At 45.2% G+C, this 16,891-nt stretch overlaps 1 protein-coding gene across 1 annotated transcript; it reads left to right on the forward strand.

The window, feature by feature from the left end:
• Positions 1 to 312: 312 nt before the first annotated feature.
• On the forward strand, positions 313 to 15,163 carry TENT5B (terminal nucleotidyltransferase 5B). The gene is made up of 2 exons (XM_086957610.1): positions 313 to 1,087; positions 10,515 to 15,163. Exons 1-2 carry the CDS (start codon positions 905 to 907, stop codon positions 11,535 to 11,537), a joined length of 1,206 nt encoding a protein of 401 aa, XP_086813736.1. The 5' UTR covers positions 313 to 904; the 3' UTR covers positions 11,538 to 15,163.
• The last annotated feature ends 1,728 nt before the right edge of the window (positions 15,164 to 16,891 follow it).

A 16,891-nucleotide genomic window follows, 5' to 3' on the forward strand; every position in this document is an offset into this window, starting at 1 on the left:
CTTGCCAAGATGTACCGGTCCTTTAAACAGATTGGCATACGTATTGGCCAATAGCAAATGGGATTCCGTCGACCGGCATCCCGCCTCCGTTTCGGGGAGCGCCTGGGCTACCGTCCAATTAGATGCCAACTTCACCTCATGGTGACGCACGTGAAAAATAGGCGGAGAGAGGCGACACAGCCAATGCAGCCAGTCCAATGGGAGGGCAAGCTTGCTAGGGGGAGGCGGGAAGAAGCAGCCGAGTGACAAGTCATACAGCCTGTGAGCGCCCGAAAAGTGCCCTACATAAACCGCGTCAGGGTGAGGCGGTGCTCAGTGCTGCTGTGGACGGGGCAAGGGCGGGACTGACTGGTAAGGGTAACCGGGCACAGCGGGAACCGTAGCACGCGACACCTGCGTAGGCCGAGCTGAACGAAGATTCCAGAAACCGGCCTGTCATAAAAGGATAGAAACGGACTATTCAGAACTTGAAGCACGCTCAACTTACGCCCCTCCTATCAGTGTTTCATTACAACCATCTGCTTCGTTTCCAGCTCCAGTTTAAACCGCCCCTCAAGCTCTATCTGCGTGAGAGCCGCGCCCGAAGAAAACCGCGTGTGAGGAGTCTCTGCCGGCAAACTGACTGTCTGAGGGGGCGTGTGCACAGCTGTGGAGGACTAGCAGCGCTAACAGTTTCGTCGCGCGAGGGCCGCAGGACTTACTACTTTGCCACCAGCCGAGGGGCTCGCGTCGCCAGTCTCGCTGCTTTACGTCACAACTCTCGTGACGTCAAGGTTACTCGATCCGAAATAAGGACACTGTACAGGCGCAGAACACTAATTTTGGTTGTCGCGCGCACGGACAACAGAGGTGACAGGCCGCTACGTCAGGAGAAGCAACGTCAAACCCCAGGAGCCACCGAGTGATGTCGTCCCCGCCGTGTCGCCGCGCGCTGGGCAGCCAGCCGTCTGCGTGCGTCTCGCGCCGCTTCAGCGTGCTGAGCTGGGAGCAAGTGCAGCGCCTGGACGCCATCCTGGGGGAGAGTGTGCCCATTCACGGACGAGGCAACTTCCCCACCTTGTCCGTGCGACCCCGCACCGTCGTGCAGGTAAGCGAGTAAGGGCACGTGGTGGCTGGAGGGTGTAGGGAAGGGTCAGTGGGAGGCGGGGCCATGAGTGGAGGGCAAGGCCATGTGCGTTGATGCTCCTTCAAGTGCATGTACTTCAATTTCTTCTAAAAGTTTGTTCGTCAGTATTTTCTCTTACTCGGGGGAGAGGGGGGGACCACCCACAACCACGAGGCTTTTCTTTTGGCGTCTTCTGGCCACCATTATTACCGGTGGTGGTGATCTCTTGGTTTCTCCCCCCCCCCCCCCCTCCCTAAAAAGGTTTAATATTTATATAGAAGCGATACCAAAAAGATCAGGTATACAAGGAAAGCTAAGATGGTACTCTGCAACTGTCAGGCTTTTAATCTAAAGTGTGGAGTAGAAAATCCTCATATTTGCTGTCGAGATATGCCCGTCTTCTGGAGGCCGGTATTCGGAGTCACCATTTTGTCCCGTCACATTATACATTAGTTAGTGGGCGCGTGTCAGGTGGGTATGCGTTTGGCTTTACCTCCATGGTAGCAAGTTCCAGGCTTTGGGTAATATAATGCCCGCCCAGAAGCTTCCATGGTCATGACAGGCCTTCCTCCGTGTAACCTCATGCTGGAGGCCGAACTCTGAATGCGTGATCGAAATAGTACTGACTGTATGAGCCAGCCTCTTGCCTTGGCTCACTGCCACCGAATTCTTGAAACGCTGCTTTCTGTACGATGCCTTCCTGTGCTGGCCGACCTCTGACGATGGTGTCCACTGACTGCTGCCGGCTGGGGGCCGCCTACTTCTGGGAGGGCACAACTCCATTTAAGATACGTCACTTATTCCGTTACTCCGCAGCAGTAGCACATGCTCAAACCCCCAAGATGCACTTTGAGCCGAAGTTCACGATGACTAATCGAATCGCAATCTTGAGCTTGCTGCTCTTGTGGGTGTAGTGGTGAGGCCCATGACGGGGCTCTCTGCCCTCCGCCTTTTGTCAACTGACCCCGAGTTATTTTATAACCTCGTGGGCAACCGAGTATATCATTAAGCACTACGCAGCATCGCTACAATCCAGATATACAACGGATAGATATCGTGCTTCATAAGTGCAAAATGAGCATTTGCTGCAATGCTGCACAAAGTCAAACATTCTCCACATTACCGTGATCTTGGAGTAAATCCATTTTTTTTTTCTTCTCGCCATTCCACTTTAGACCCAGCCATATGCAAATTTAGTCTTGACCCTATTCGTCCTGAGAACAGTCCAGCCCAAACTGCCATGTCATACCTCGACTCGAAACGGGCATCCTGACATTGGTTTCGGGGTGACATCCTCAACAGCCAGGCTAGCTTAAATCCAGCAATACAGTGAGCAGGGGACGACCCACTTCTGGGCATAACCCAACCACTTAGGGTGGCAAAAGCAAACAAAAAACTAATGGACAAATATTTCACCATGTTAAATATTAACCCCCCGCCCCCAGTACAGTGGTAACCCCGAAACCGTTGCAGTTCCAAAAAGGAGGTGCTGAAACAAGTCTCTATCGGTTCTCCATTATTGCCCTCACCCTCTGGGGGGGGGGGGGGGGGAGGAATCTTAACCCTGCAGCAGTGACACCCTTCACTGCCTGTGTTGTAACTTCAGACACTCGCTGTAGTCCTTTTACAGTCTCATTTTAGAGCGTAAGCAGGGGCGGCTCTAGGCTCATGGTGGCCCTGGGCAGGGAGCGTAGGTCGGGGCCCCCGGAAGAGGGGGTCTGGGCGGGGCAGAGCGTAGTGGCCAGGGAAGAGGGGGGCTGTCAGGGTGTTTGGAAGTGGAACAGAGCCGGAGGCCGCCAAATCCCTGCCAGGGGCCGCCACACAAATATGTATCCATCCTCAGAGGATTATTATATTAAGGATATATATATTGGCGTGGTGGCCCCTGGGGTTTGGTAGCCCTGTGCAGGTGCACAGCTTGCACATGCCTACAAACAGCTCTTGTTTGTTAATTGAGGTAAAAATAAAGATTTAGCCTGTCTGCCTCTCATAAAGCAAAAAGGAGAAACCCCTGTACAGGAATTAGGAGTGAGATGATAACTCCAAATTTTGTCTTTTTAAAAGTCAAACGTCCAAATTACTCTCCAAAGCAGCTTGGATCCCCTCCTTAAAAATCTGTTGGCCCTCTCAACCTGACCATTTGAACGTGGACTATAAAGAGGAGTCCTCTTAGCAGACACTCCAAACTTTTTAAGAAACATTCCCATTTTGCTTGAGATGAACTGAACACCATTGTCAGACCTAATGGAAATGGGTGCCCCTTCAATCCTGAAAACATTGTCCAGGAGACTAATGACCACATCAGTACTAGGATGCTCTACAAAAGAATAATGTAACCACTTAGAAAAATCATCAATGAGAACAATAAAAAACCTATTCTCCCTGCCAAGACAATCATAAGGTCCAGAAAAGTCAATTGAAAGCCCTAAGGCCGCCCCTGACGTAAGTTTTTTCAGTGATCTATGCAACAAAAGCCATATTTGTTGCTTATGTATCTAATGCAGCGAACAACCATTGACTAAGGCAAAAGCCCTAGCTTGTTGTAGGTAATCTTACTTTTTGCAGTATATATCCGGATGCAATCACTGAAGCGGCAAAATGCCAGTCAGGTGGCACACCATGCTAAGCATGTTTTTTATTTTTATTTTTCAGCTTTTTAGCTTGGATGTTTTAATCCACGCCCGTAAGTGCATTGGTCACGCCCCATTGAGATCCCACCTAAAGCCTGGTCAAGACTGATTTGCATATGGCTGGGTCCAAACTGGGGTGGCTTCTGAGTAAAAACGATGGATTAAACCCAGATTTGTGACATGGGCGGCTGTTTGCATTCTACAGCATTCTGTCCATCTGTGCTTCATACAATGAACAAGTTCCGCCACGCATTTAAACTGAGCACGTCTTTGTATACAAATTTCCGCTAGGGCCTTGATTCTGGTTGCAGCTTGTCACGGCTGTGGTTTAACTTCTGAATAAAGTTTTTGTCCCAAGAAGGCTAGCCTTACCCCGACACGAAGTTGTCTAAGGCGAGTGACGGCTCCGGGTATGCTTATTGGGGGGGGGGGGGGGGGGGCGGTAAACTATATGGGTTCGACACGGAGCTGCATATTTCGTGTGGCGCAGGGTAATTAATTTTGTTGCTTTTGGAGGTGGAGTTTAGGGGAGCTTATTACTTTATTTGGTTGGGCAGTGAGCGAGTGTTGGGAAGCCCTGCTGCTTCGTTTGCCAGCAACTTAATAATGTTGCCTTGGTGGTGAGTGTAGCCTGCTTAGAGCTTAAAGTCCATTTCGTTGCTTTTGCCTTTTAGGAGTTGTGATGCAGATGCATGATTTCTAATAGGGGGCGATGTTTAATACGGAGGAACTAGTATTAGCTAGGAATGCTTGGCCCATGGTTTAATTTTGCGGAACAAGTTAAGAGGATGTATCTTTGTAGCTATGGGGCACGAAGCAGTCTCCAGGCCAAACTGGTTGACCATGGCTCTGTTCGTAGGTGGGCTGGAGAATACTTCCGTCCAGCACCAGATGCTGCTGTCACATTTTGGCAGTTCTGTCTAAGGGAATGGCTAATAACTTTGCTCATTTACCCGAGGTTGGTGCATTGAAGTGAGTTTCTCTCTTAGTGCCATAGCGATCAGTTGGATTTCAGTGGGATTTCTGATACGGAAAGGAGTATGCTCTGCTCATACTACAGATCGCTTATTGGAGCATTGAAGGCTGAAATCTGCGATAGTCATATATATATATATATATATATATATATATATATATATATATATATAATCTATCTTTCATCGGATACTCGAGTTCTGTGCCCTGATGAAGTCTGAGGTTATGTGCCTATGTTGATCTATAAGAAAAATGGAATAAAGCATCGTAAAAACGTCTTGGGAAGACTACTGCGTGGATTTGTTACTATATTGATTCTGACTGTGGCTCAGGACTTTGAATTTTGTTTTGTTTTATGAGTGTGAACTTGTCTGCACTCTGTTACCGAGGGGCGGTCGTTGCTCAAATTCCTTGGAGCACTATCAGGCGAAATTACTGTTCATGAATACATAGTAGCATCACTGTGCGCCGCCTAATACCCCTACTACCCTCCTGTCCCTATTTAGTAGCAGAGCATAAGTGCTTGGCAGATGTCAAACGAAGCGCCTCGTCGCAGCATGCGATACACGTCCTGTCTGCAGTGGCCGCTCTGCCCCACTTTTTCAGGGATGCGAAGATTATCCGGTGCGGTGACTGGGCCCTGAAGGCGGTGTATTACCATGCCCTGCTAAACTTCCCAAGAAGTAAGGAGAGGCATGGACCTGCATGCTGTGGGAGGAGGATGGCCACGTTCCGCTCTGGTGACATACTGTTAGCCAAATCCTCCCAAATAAAGCACGCCCTGGACAGGGCGGGTCCAGCGAAGCCTTTCCACATCAGTCATTTTGATTTTTTACCCAAAACGGGGAGAAATTATGGCATTTGAGTAGTGGTCTTGCAGAGTCCTTAAACAGTGCTATTGAGATTAGATCTAGAAAGTTTGTCGTGGTACTTGACAAGAACAAGCATTTTTGCATATTTAGCCTCCCGTAGCAAACGTATTCATGTAACATAAATAATGTCTTTAGTGGTAAAATGGCATTATGTGACTGGCCTAAAGTACAGAGACACTAATGTGCCAGAGTTCAGGCTTTTTTATAGGGTGCTGACCGAGGCATTTAGACCGATCTAAGTGTGGCATGCTACAAAGGACTGTCTTCAAATGTCTGGGCAGGTGCCAGACATTTTTTTACTCCGTAATACCATTCTGTTCGCAAGACTGACTTGGCGCACACACCAGTATTCAACGAATAAAGGACCTACTTGGCTCGTCAAATGCTTTCTATTTGCCTACCTGGGGCAGTCCTGCCTGACCCATGAATATGCCCTTGGATCGCAGGGTTGCAGCTGCACAAGTTTGCAGTTATGCAAGCGGAAAGTGGGGGGGGGGGGGAGAGAAGAGCCCACGACCGTGTTCAGGTTTGAACCAGCTCTGTACTGCAATCCCAGTAACCTACAGCCTCGATCCTGGGCCGGTTTTAGCGCCTCCACAGGACTGCCGTGCCGATCTCTGGTAATTGCGTCCTTTCATCCCAAAGGCTGAGTTGGGCGATGAAGCACGCGTCTTCAGGGGCACACCCGTGTGATTCACTGCTTCCCCACGTCCTTGGGCTCTCCAAAAGGCGTGGAATCCCAGGCTGTATTGTCAGACACGCCTGACTTGTCAACTTCAAAACCTGACATGACTCAAACAGATCCATTACATGACCATCGAAGGAGTGGCCTAAACAGACGGATAGAGCGATTGGCGTTTAACTATGAACAGGCTCAAGTAATAGCTGTTGGCTTTATAGTGCCATAAAGATTCAACCGTAAAAGCATGCCTGGCACAATCTGCTCCAAATGATGGGTGGTTCATACTACTTGCTGTTGGAGTTGGGTGGTTCATACTACTTGCTGTTGGAATTGTGTGCTACCAGAAATCGCGCTGTTAACAAGTCTCCTCCTCCCCCCCCCCCCCCCCTGTCCTTTACCACCCGAAACCCCCTCAAAGTATCGGTGCAAAATTGTCCATTGTCAAGGGCAGGTCGATGTCTATAGCGTGGGACTGATTTTCCCCTTCTGCTATTTGCTTTAATGAGGACTAGCTGGCATCTTTTCCGACACAGAATTGGTGACTTCAGTATTACTAAAACTCTGCATGTTAACTGTATGCATCACAACGCAACAAAGTGCGCGGAGGGTCGCAGAATATTCTGAACTTGATCAGAGTTACCAGGGAGCTAGTGTAGCGCATTCAGTGCTGGCGTGATTGTATTACAAAATAACAAATTGCAGCATAATCTGCCATCCTCCATCTCATTCTGACTGACTTCCCTAAGAAGTCCCGATTACGTTAAGAGGTGTCATCCCAATTTCTCATGTCGATGCACTTCGGTGGGTCATGCTGTGTGAATTATACAGGAGTTGAAGATTATACCAACTAGATATGTAGTCATTCACATTCTAAAAGAATGGTGAGCAGCACAATTATTAGCTTCAGTCCATACAACATTAATATTCTTTTCTCTAAAGTCTTTGACCGTTTCCATGAGCCATTTCCAGGACCACAAATGGTCCTAAATCAATAACTAAAGCTACATAGTCGTGCAACATCAGACCTTGCAACAAAGGTTGCTCATGAAAAAGATATTTTTAGACTTATTATGAAACTAAGCAAAGTAATTTGGAGGTATATAATACTTTTCAATTTTATAGATTTGTTTTTGTTTCTATTTATTTTAGCGATTGATTTACTGCCATTATTGAAGCTGAAGGAGCAATGAAAGCGCAAAGCATGTGTTGGCTAAATACTGTGTAAATAAGGATACATTTTACGGATTGATTCTGAGAACCATAACAAATCATTGTATCGCAGGTTATAGGTGTCCCGTTGCCTTTCCATCACCTGCAAAAACAGTTGATGGACAGAATGCAGAACAATGTCATACATTGACCCCAGTACAGAGATCTGTGCCTAAATGCATCGTTTTTTGCTCACCATGCCATTCCAGTTTGAACCCAGCCAATATGCAAATCAGTCTTGAACCCTGTGCCCCATGGGAACAGTCCAGCCCGAACTACCAAGCCAGGTCCTCACTGGACTGGAATTAAGCATCCTAGGGCCGGTTTCGGACTTCCAGGCCTCAACATGTTAGGGCTGGCTGTCTGCCTGTAATTGGACCACATGTTTGGATCAGCTGAAAGCTTCTCATGTACCACCTGATGGCAAATTGTAGGGCGTTTAGCAGTATTCAATGGCAAATGGGGCATTTTTTTAAATGTAACTCAACCTGTAGAAAGTGGGTCACATGTAGTTTGATAGTAGTGTGGCAACCTCTGCTCCCAGACACTTGGGGTGAGGCCATATCTCTGATAGTACGGCCCTCTGGCATCTATTGACCCAATCTTGACAACGTGTCAGGATATGAAGTCTCAGGTACCATTTTTTTTGTCTGGCTGCTCTTTCCAGGGCAAAAATGGAGGGAATAGAAAGGCTGTACCTGAACAACTCATCTACACTTGTCACCAAGCAAGCATTCACCCATAGTGCTAAAGATTACTCCCTGTGGATCAAAGTAGAAACAGACTACACAGTAACTCTTGAGCAATGACCTCTTCCTGGTCTTTGGATCCAAATGTGAAACGTCACAGAAGCAGCCTTGAGAAGAGCAAAATGTACAGGCTGTCAATCCTGTGACTGTTGCTCAAACACTAATGGGTTTCACAGTGTGTATTCTACTGTGCATAAACATACTTCTGGAGAAGCTATTCTATATGCGTCCTCACCAACTTATACCTCAGCGATTTTCTTTTCAGAAACCTTAACAGCTAAACAATGATTTGTTCTCTGTGCTGAGGTGAGACCTCAAAGGTTAAAACTTGCTATTTGGTGTGGCAATGTTGGTAAGCCATCAAACGCTTGCTTTGGATGTACTGTGAACTAGGTGGTTCAAGTCCAGGCAGGTGGCTGTGCATTGCAGCCCCAGGCATGTTACAGGCTTGCACTTCATGGAAGAGGCTCGAACCACGACTCTTGCAAGGACTTGTGGGCCTTTCAGCTGTAGCTGACTCACAGGCAAGATGCTACCTGTAGACAGGGATTAATTGCCCCGTGGTTATCGACATGCTTACCATCTCCAAGGATTGCTGTGCTCTCAGTATGGATTAACTTTGCATGCGAACTACCTTGTACCATAGTAGTGGCTTGAGTACAGAATGCAGTCTGCTTGACCTGGTCACGTGAATTCTTGAAAGTGCTATTTGGCTTGGGTCTTCACTCTACCCCGAGTCAGTTAACTAACTGAAATAAATGCATGAAATCGATTCATGCTGTGCTACACCCTCTGCTTCTGCACAGTGACATAACTTGCACTGTGTTGTAAGTGTCTTGAAACCTTACACCCTAATTCCTTAGAGGGCATATGTTCTTTGGTTACACCCCAAAAGGGTGCCAGCAACTGATGCAGATTGACCCACTGTAACCTCTCAAGGATGTTGAAGTGTTCCTTTAAACTTTACTGTACTATTGATTCTACTTGTCTGCGACTGCTTGCACATAGACCACCTTGTACTGTAGTAACTAACCTGCTTGCATAGGGAATTTTTCTGCTCATGAGTTGCCTTTTTTTTGCCTTGTGGTGAAGGTTGGCTAGTTTCCTGGTTTTACCTCCCCCATGCTACAAGAACCTAGATAGCAAACACAATAAGATTATGGATGGAGTGCTGAAACGTTTCAACCACTCCCCCCCTAGTCAAGAGATCTGAGTTTAAACCATTATTTTGCTCATAATGCCACACCATATTGGACCAATCATATGCACATCTTTCTTTTCCTTCCCTCCTATGGGAGTAGTACAGCCTGAAATGCCTCCCGGGTCCTCCCTGGACCAGAAACAAGCATCCTGTGACCTGTTTTGCAGTATCGCCCCAGATCAGCCAGGATAGCTTGCATCCAGTGGCAAAGCCAGCAAGGTACCCATTTCTGGGCATACCCTTCGTCACTTAGGCCGAACATACCAAACACAACCAGATGATGGACGAGGTGCTGGTACTTCAACCACTCTCCCCAGGCAACTCAAATAAGCAGACCACCTAAATGAACAACCTGCAGTGTAAGCAACTACTTGCAAATTTGACACAATTCCATGTAGAAACTCGTTTTCCCATTGAAGTTAAATCTTCACAGCTATACTTTACAACAGCATTTCAATAGAGAGGAACTCTTTCAAATTCTCCCCTGCAAAATCAAATATTAGTGATCCGAGGATATGCAATACCTATGCACAATACGTTTTCACCTGGCTTTTAACTAGTTCTGAATGCTCTCTTCATGAATGTGGGGTGAAGTTTTTGCATCTTTATGGGTGACTCTTGAATACTGACTTGCCTTGTTCGTGGAAGCACACAGTGATTCATCATTGTCTTGTAAGCTGTCAGATACAACAGTTATATTGGCCTGTGAGGCTCCTAACCACACAAACTGGCTGACAAAGCTGGGATCCTTGGGCAGTAAGTAACCTGGCTGTCTGAAAAGGAGGGTTTAGTTTACTCCCTACTTGTCCACTCTCTGCACGTTCTGTTCTCTACGTGCATGCCAGTTGTATACCAGCGTTTGATGTACTAACAGCTGCTTGTAATCCAGACTGCAGCACGTCTGTGCTGCACATGCTCAGTAGCTGACGGTCCTGTTAGTGGCTATACAGCTGAGCCAGACCACTAACTTATCTGTTGGGATTTTTGTGTTTTGAAATCTTATGGATTGAATAGTCATTTTGCACTTTGTTTAGGATTGTTTCCATTTACAAAATGCTAGACTGTCTAACTTGGTGTCCTTTCATCCTCAGATGGTGCGCAGCCGGCTGGAGCAGAAGGGCATCCACGTGAAAAATGTGAGACTGAATGGCTCTGCAGCTAGCCATGTTCTGCATCAAGATGGTGGCCTGGGCTACAAGGATCTTGATCTGATATTTGGTGTGGACCTGAAGAGCGCAGAGACTTATGAGGTGGTGAAAGACGTGGTTCTTGGATGCCTGTTGGACTTTTTACCTGAGGGGGTCAATAAGGAGAAAATGTCCCCTATGACTCTGAAGGAAGCCTATGTGCAGAAGCTAGTGAAAGTGCGCACAGAGAATGACCGCTGGAGTCTGATATCTCTGTCCAATAACAGTGGAAAGAACGTGGAACTGAAGTTTGTAGACACCCTCCGGCGTCAGTTTGAGTTCAGTGTGGATTCTTTCCACATTATTTTGGACTCCTTGTTACTTTTTACAGAATGCTCTGAGAACCCCATGAGTGAGAACTTCCACCCGACTGTTACCGGGGAAAGTGTTTATGGGGACTTTGAAGAGGCAATGGAGCACCTCCGGAATAAAATTATTGCAACCAGAAACCCAGAGGAGATTCGAGGAGGAGGACTCCTAAAGTACTGCAATCTACTGGTGAGGGGGTTCAAGCCAAAGTCTGAGGCTGACATGAAGAGTCTACAGAGGTACATGTGTTCCCGTTACTTCATTGATTTCCCAGACATTGGTGAGCAGCAGCGAAAGCTTGAGTCCTATCTGCAGAACCACTTTGTGGGCATGGAAAACAAACGCTATGACTGCCTGATGACGTTACATAAAGTTGTGAATGAGAGCACAGTGTGCCTGATGGGGCACGAGCGGCGGCAGACTCTGAATCTCATTGCCATGTTTGCTGCTCGAGTCCTATCCGAGCAGAGGATGTTCCCACCAGTGCACAACGTTGCTTGCTACTACCAGCCTGCCCATTACATCCAAGATGTCAACTTCAGCAATTACTATTATGCCCCCCTGCAGCCCATGGTTCCCTGCAACCATTCCTACCAGACTTGGCTGCCTTGTAACTGATCCCCTCTTGGACACCTTGCGTGACAATGACTTTGTGCTTTCCAAAAGCAAAAGGAAGAGAATTTTTTTGGTGTGCATGACCGCTAAATTTGTACAGGATGAGTGCATTCGGGCAGCGGGAACTTGCAGCAAATCTGTTCATTAATATTTTGTCACTTGATCATAAAATTATGATTTAAATCGAGTTTTAAGTATTCAGCAGTAGTCTGGTTAGAGAAGTGAAGTTGGATATTGCCTATGGGTTTGTGGGTGGGTGGTTTGACTGTTAGACCAAGTGGAGCTAACCTCTTACTGTACTTTGTACAGATTGGTGGTGCATTGCCTGAGGAAATGCTTGGTTTCTCGCAGTGTTTGAATCGCCATGAAAGGCAGTGGTCTATAGTGTAACGCACATTTGGGGGAGATGAGGAAGGCTAGATGTAACAACTGCAAGACATGACTGTCACTTTAGCTTTCTTTACTTCCTTTCCCACCACTCTTCCTCACTGTCTCCACCAGCTCTCACTTTTGGTTCTAAAGGGAATCCTGAGCAGGTGAGTGCTCGTCTGTCGTAGTGAACTTACTTTATGAACTCAGTTGTTAAGCTTGCCAAAAGAGGCACCCCACTCAGGAAATGTATGCAGTTGTGATTGTAGCACAGCAGTGCTGCGTCATGTCTCGCCACACAATCCCGATTTTAAAATAGATTAATGGAATCTGAAACCTGGCCATACTTTTGTAACACTGCTTTACCTTGCGGTGTGAGCTGATGCATGGATGGTGTCCTTTCCACATATCCTCACAGTTGGGTTCATGTAATGGCCGGCTAGTGGAGTAGTATCTTTGACTTGGCGAGCTGCTTAATTGACATACTTTAAATGCAAATTCTGTGCCTGATGGTGCTGTGGCATATCAAAGCATTTGAGCTTGTGTGGCGTGATCTGTGCCTTGATTTAACGCTCCTCCCTGCAGTCTGCCTTTCTCATACCTGGAGAAACCAGACTTACCCGCGTGAAACATTCTTATACCAATTCGCTAAAATTTGTTTTTATACCCCCTCCGTTTCATAAGCCACTTGTTACTATGAGACACCAACAGTCTCTTGGAATGCCTCGATGTGATGCAGTTTGACTTATTTTCAGTCACATGTATGAAACTGCTTTAAAATGGCTCTTATTTGGTTTGCTATGTGAAGATGACCGAAAGTGGATTTGTACCAGGCAGCTTATACTGACGTAGCACAAATTGGGGTGGTTAGTCTAGAGAAATGCTGCCTTTTGATTTTAAAATGGTCAACAGGTGGCCTCTGTCCTCACAGACCACTTGAGCTGGGAATAGGCCTCTTGGAAGCTAGTCTGAATTTATCTGCATTCCTGACATATGCCAGCTAGCTGTTTTTCGTAAATGCATTCATACGGTTTGCTCGAGTATTTCATGTGATTAAGGACTTCTAAGCCTGCTTCACTTATTTTTTTTGTGTTTGAGTATGGATGAGATGAGTTTCCTGAATCGCCCCTCCTTTTACTTTTTTATTTTTATTTAACCCAAAACCTTTACAAGGAAGGGTTGCGTTTTTCGTTCCTTACGAAATTGTGAGTTTTGCATTTGATTCAGGTTGGTGTTGGTGTTTGTGTTGAGGCAGGCCTGCCCCATGCCTGAATAAAGGTTAAGTGTGTTTGGGAAATGTTTGTGGAATGCCTCTGGTTGTCAATATTTTTAAATCCTAAAATGTATCGTTGATAGGTATTAAAATCTGTCATGCCTAGAGTTTGACATACGGACTATAGATTCTTTGGAATCTGTCGCAAGCAAATACAATGTATTCAATTTTTATTTGCCCACAAAGAGGGGAATGTTTTAGCCAATCCCATATGTTGGTGATGGGTTCTATTAGAATATTTTTTGGATATTTTCATTCAGGCTTGTTTATTGGAGTGATGCTGACTTTGGGGGAAACCTGTGAACTTTAAGTTTGTGCAGTTTCAGGCCTAATTGAGTAGTGACTAGTTTAGGCACCCTAAGGAAAGGGCCATTTAGTTGCTGCCATGTCGTTACTAGTGGCATCGTTCTTTTGGCAAGGAGCCTTCTCTTTGAGCGAAGTCTTTCAGCATCTTTTTTTTCTTCTGAACATCTCCAGAGATTGCAGGAGCAGTCGCTTCTAAAAATCGTCAACCTTCTATTAGGCTTTCTTGACGTTGGCCTGAATTCAATCTCTGATGCCTAGAATTTAGTATCCATTGTGGGTCTACCACAAATGATCGCCAGCTAGCAGAAATATCATGTTTAACAGGACTGTTAAGAAGTGTCATGGCTGATAACGGTGCTCTTTATAGAACTGCAGTTCTCAAACATTCTAGTTTTTTTGTTTATGAACATTAAGTAAATAGCAGTTACAGTACTTGCATTACTGAACTATTCACATTTGAAGGGGCGATGTGTAGTGAGTATTTAATGTGCCTGTACGAAATGTTTCATTCTAACTGTCTTGTGCCAAAGACCATGACTGTATAAAGTGTTAATCTCAAATGTATCTATGGTGTTCAACAAACTTCCATATGCAGTTTGTGACAGCCTTGTGGGTTCTGCTCTGGGAAAACTGTGAATTATCTGCACAATTCTATATCTTTGCAAGCAACTTCAGTTGCCATGTAACTGGTTTACTTCCCATCAAGAAGTTTAAAATTGAATGTGCTAATTTTTGACCAAAAAAGTTTCTTTTCGCATATAATGTTCCCCATAAATGCTGAGGAACAGTAATGAAACGCTTCAGTGCAGGTAATATAACTTTTCGGCATGTTCGCCCTTGCAGCATGCTCTAGATGTTGGGTGTGTAACTTTGGTGTTGCAGTCCAAGATGGAAGCAATGCAATGGTTGCGTAAAATGTTAGAAGCCCTTTCTTGGGACACAGCACCAAGATTCCTTTTAGGGTACCTGCTGAAGAGGCCTGTGGAAGGCTGAAGCAGCTTTACACGAAGCTACTTAAGAGCGTATCAAACTATTCTGAATACCATTGGGGTTTTATTCTCCAGGTGCGACCCTCCGTTTGCTTTGTGAGTTGGTCCGTGCTGTCGATGCCTGGTGTTAATGTTTGACTGGCAATAAACTGCCTTTGCACGTTTACCAGCTCATTAAATGTACCAGTCTTTATTTTGGGTGCGATTAAATGTGCTTGCCTACGTGTTTTCTTTCACTGTTTTTGAACAATTTGTTGTTGAAGGCTGCACTTGGCCAGGCTTGGCTACTGCCAAGGTTTGCCAAAATCGGGGGATTTACTTCAAGCGTCGAGTATCTACTGTGCTTAGAAGGCTGCTTCAGTGTGATCTGCCACTGGCTCCTCCCAGTGCCCTGTCAGCGTGCCTTAGAGTGGGGGTCTTCAGTTCCTACTAATACAGTGAAGCAGTCACATTTGTGGAATTGTGAAATGTGAAAATACATCCGGCGAGCTGGTCCTGATCTGCTCACTTTCACCTTGGGACTAGTCTGATACCAGCAGAAGAGGGAATACTGCCTTGTAAGTTGAGCTTTCCAGATGCTGGTCAGGATCGTGGAAAAATGTACAATGCTAGTGGGGTAGTCAAAGTGTTTACAGCTGAAATTGGACCCCTTGTTTTCTCTAATAATAAAATAAAAAGATCTATTTTCTCTACTTGTGCTTTTCTCGTATTTTCTTGTTGCTTCTTTCAGTTAAAGCTATTACTGTTTATTATCGCACTTTTATAAACCCATGCTATCATCCAACCCGCAACTAGTTTAATCAACTTAAATTATAGATTAATGGTAACCCACAGTGAAGCAATGCAAGACCATCTCGGAGTGCCCATAGAAGCAGGCGAGTTTAACCAATCGTGTTCGTCTATAGGTTTTTGTAGCAGCCGAAATTGCCTGAAGTGACACATTGGATAATCAATTCCTAGACCATCTGCTGTGAGACTGGAAGAAAGTTCAGTTGGTGGGTGCTTTGACTTGCTTCTCTGTGGATGGGGTAAGGTTACAGAAATGTTTCAATTATTACAATAATATACTTTTTTTTTTCCTCAGCGTTTTATATAGCACAAACTTGATCTGTATCGGCTTTACATAGCACCAGTTGCATTACATGAGGACACATTCAGTTTTGTTAGGCACGGGGAGATTAAGTGATTTGCCCAGAATCACAGGATGTTCAGCGTCATTGCCGAGACTAGAACCAAGTTCCCCAGATTCGAGGTCCCCGCCCTAGCCGTCAGGCCAACTCCTCTCCAAGACACATTCTTGTACAGACTTGTTACAGCTCCTTGCTTATCCTAAATTGTACTTTAATTGGTGGTGGCATGTAAGGGTGGTCTTTACCTACCTCTGGTAAATACGCATGCCTATTCTATGCTTCTGTGACTTGGTTAACTTGTGCTGCCAATGTCAACTTCTTTTAAAATCTAATCCATACTGGACCATGTTTTGTCGGTAACACACCCGTTATTGAGCTACTCTGCCGTATCAGGTGTGTAGTCTGACATCAAATGGAATGTCTTGGATATCCGACAGAAAACCATACATTGTACTTGTCTACCACCAGCACCAAACTATTTGGGGCTCAATTTGTCATGTGGATGCCTGGATTCCTATTTTACCATGTGGCGGATTTTGTGAATCGTGCTCATAGGCCATGGTCAAATCAAAAAGACTTTATTCGGTTATATTTCATAACCAGAAAAGTATATCGAATCACATAAAAATTACATCAACATTAACTAAAAAAAGAGGAAAAGCAATGTACACAGTATATACATAGGCCGCAGATTGAAGTCATATAATCATTGTCTTGCGTAAATAAAATATACTTTTAAGAAAAGCCACAACGGAAGCAACAGAAAAAATGTCCTCTAAGATGTGTATAGCTAAAAACGCTGGGCGACACTGTCTCAAAATCATACATTTTAAAATTGGCATTATCCATCTCTTCCTAGATATCACATAAAATCTACAGAAAAATAAAACATGTATATCCGATTGAGCAGAGACATTGTCACAAGGGCATTTACACATATCCTTAGACCAGTCATTTGTAGCAGGGAAGCTCAATAATCTAAACAAAATTCCAAACCTAAATCTGGTCCGTAAGAACCTTTCTTGCTCTTTCATTTGTAGGTTTAGATAGGGCTGGATAATCCTTATTTTGGTTATCATTTGATGGGAAATCATTTTTTTTTTTTTACCAGTTCACTCGATTGTCTTTGTTTTACAAGGAAGTTTAGGCACACATATTTCAATGCTTTCCTAGTAATAACCATAGAATCTTGCTCATCAAAAAACTCCGGATGCTTTAAGTTATTGCAAACAGTTTTTATATAACATCACCATTTTATCCTTTTTACCCCATCTAGTTTTAATGCGTCCC

Source organism: Lissotriton vulgaris, chromosome 2_1, assembly GCF_964263255.1.
Source record: "Lissotriton vulgaris chromosome 2_1, aLisVul1.2, whole genome shotgun sequence".
Classification (NCBI taxonomy): Eukaryota; Metazoa; Chordata; class Amphibia; order Caudata; family Salamandridae; genus Lissotriton; species Lissotriton vulgaris.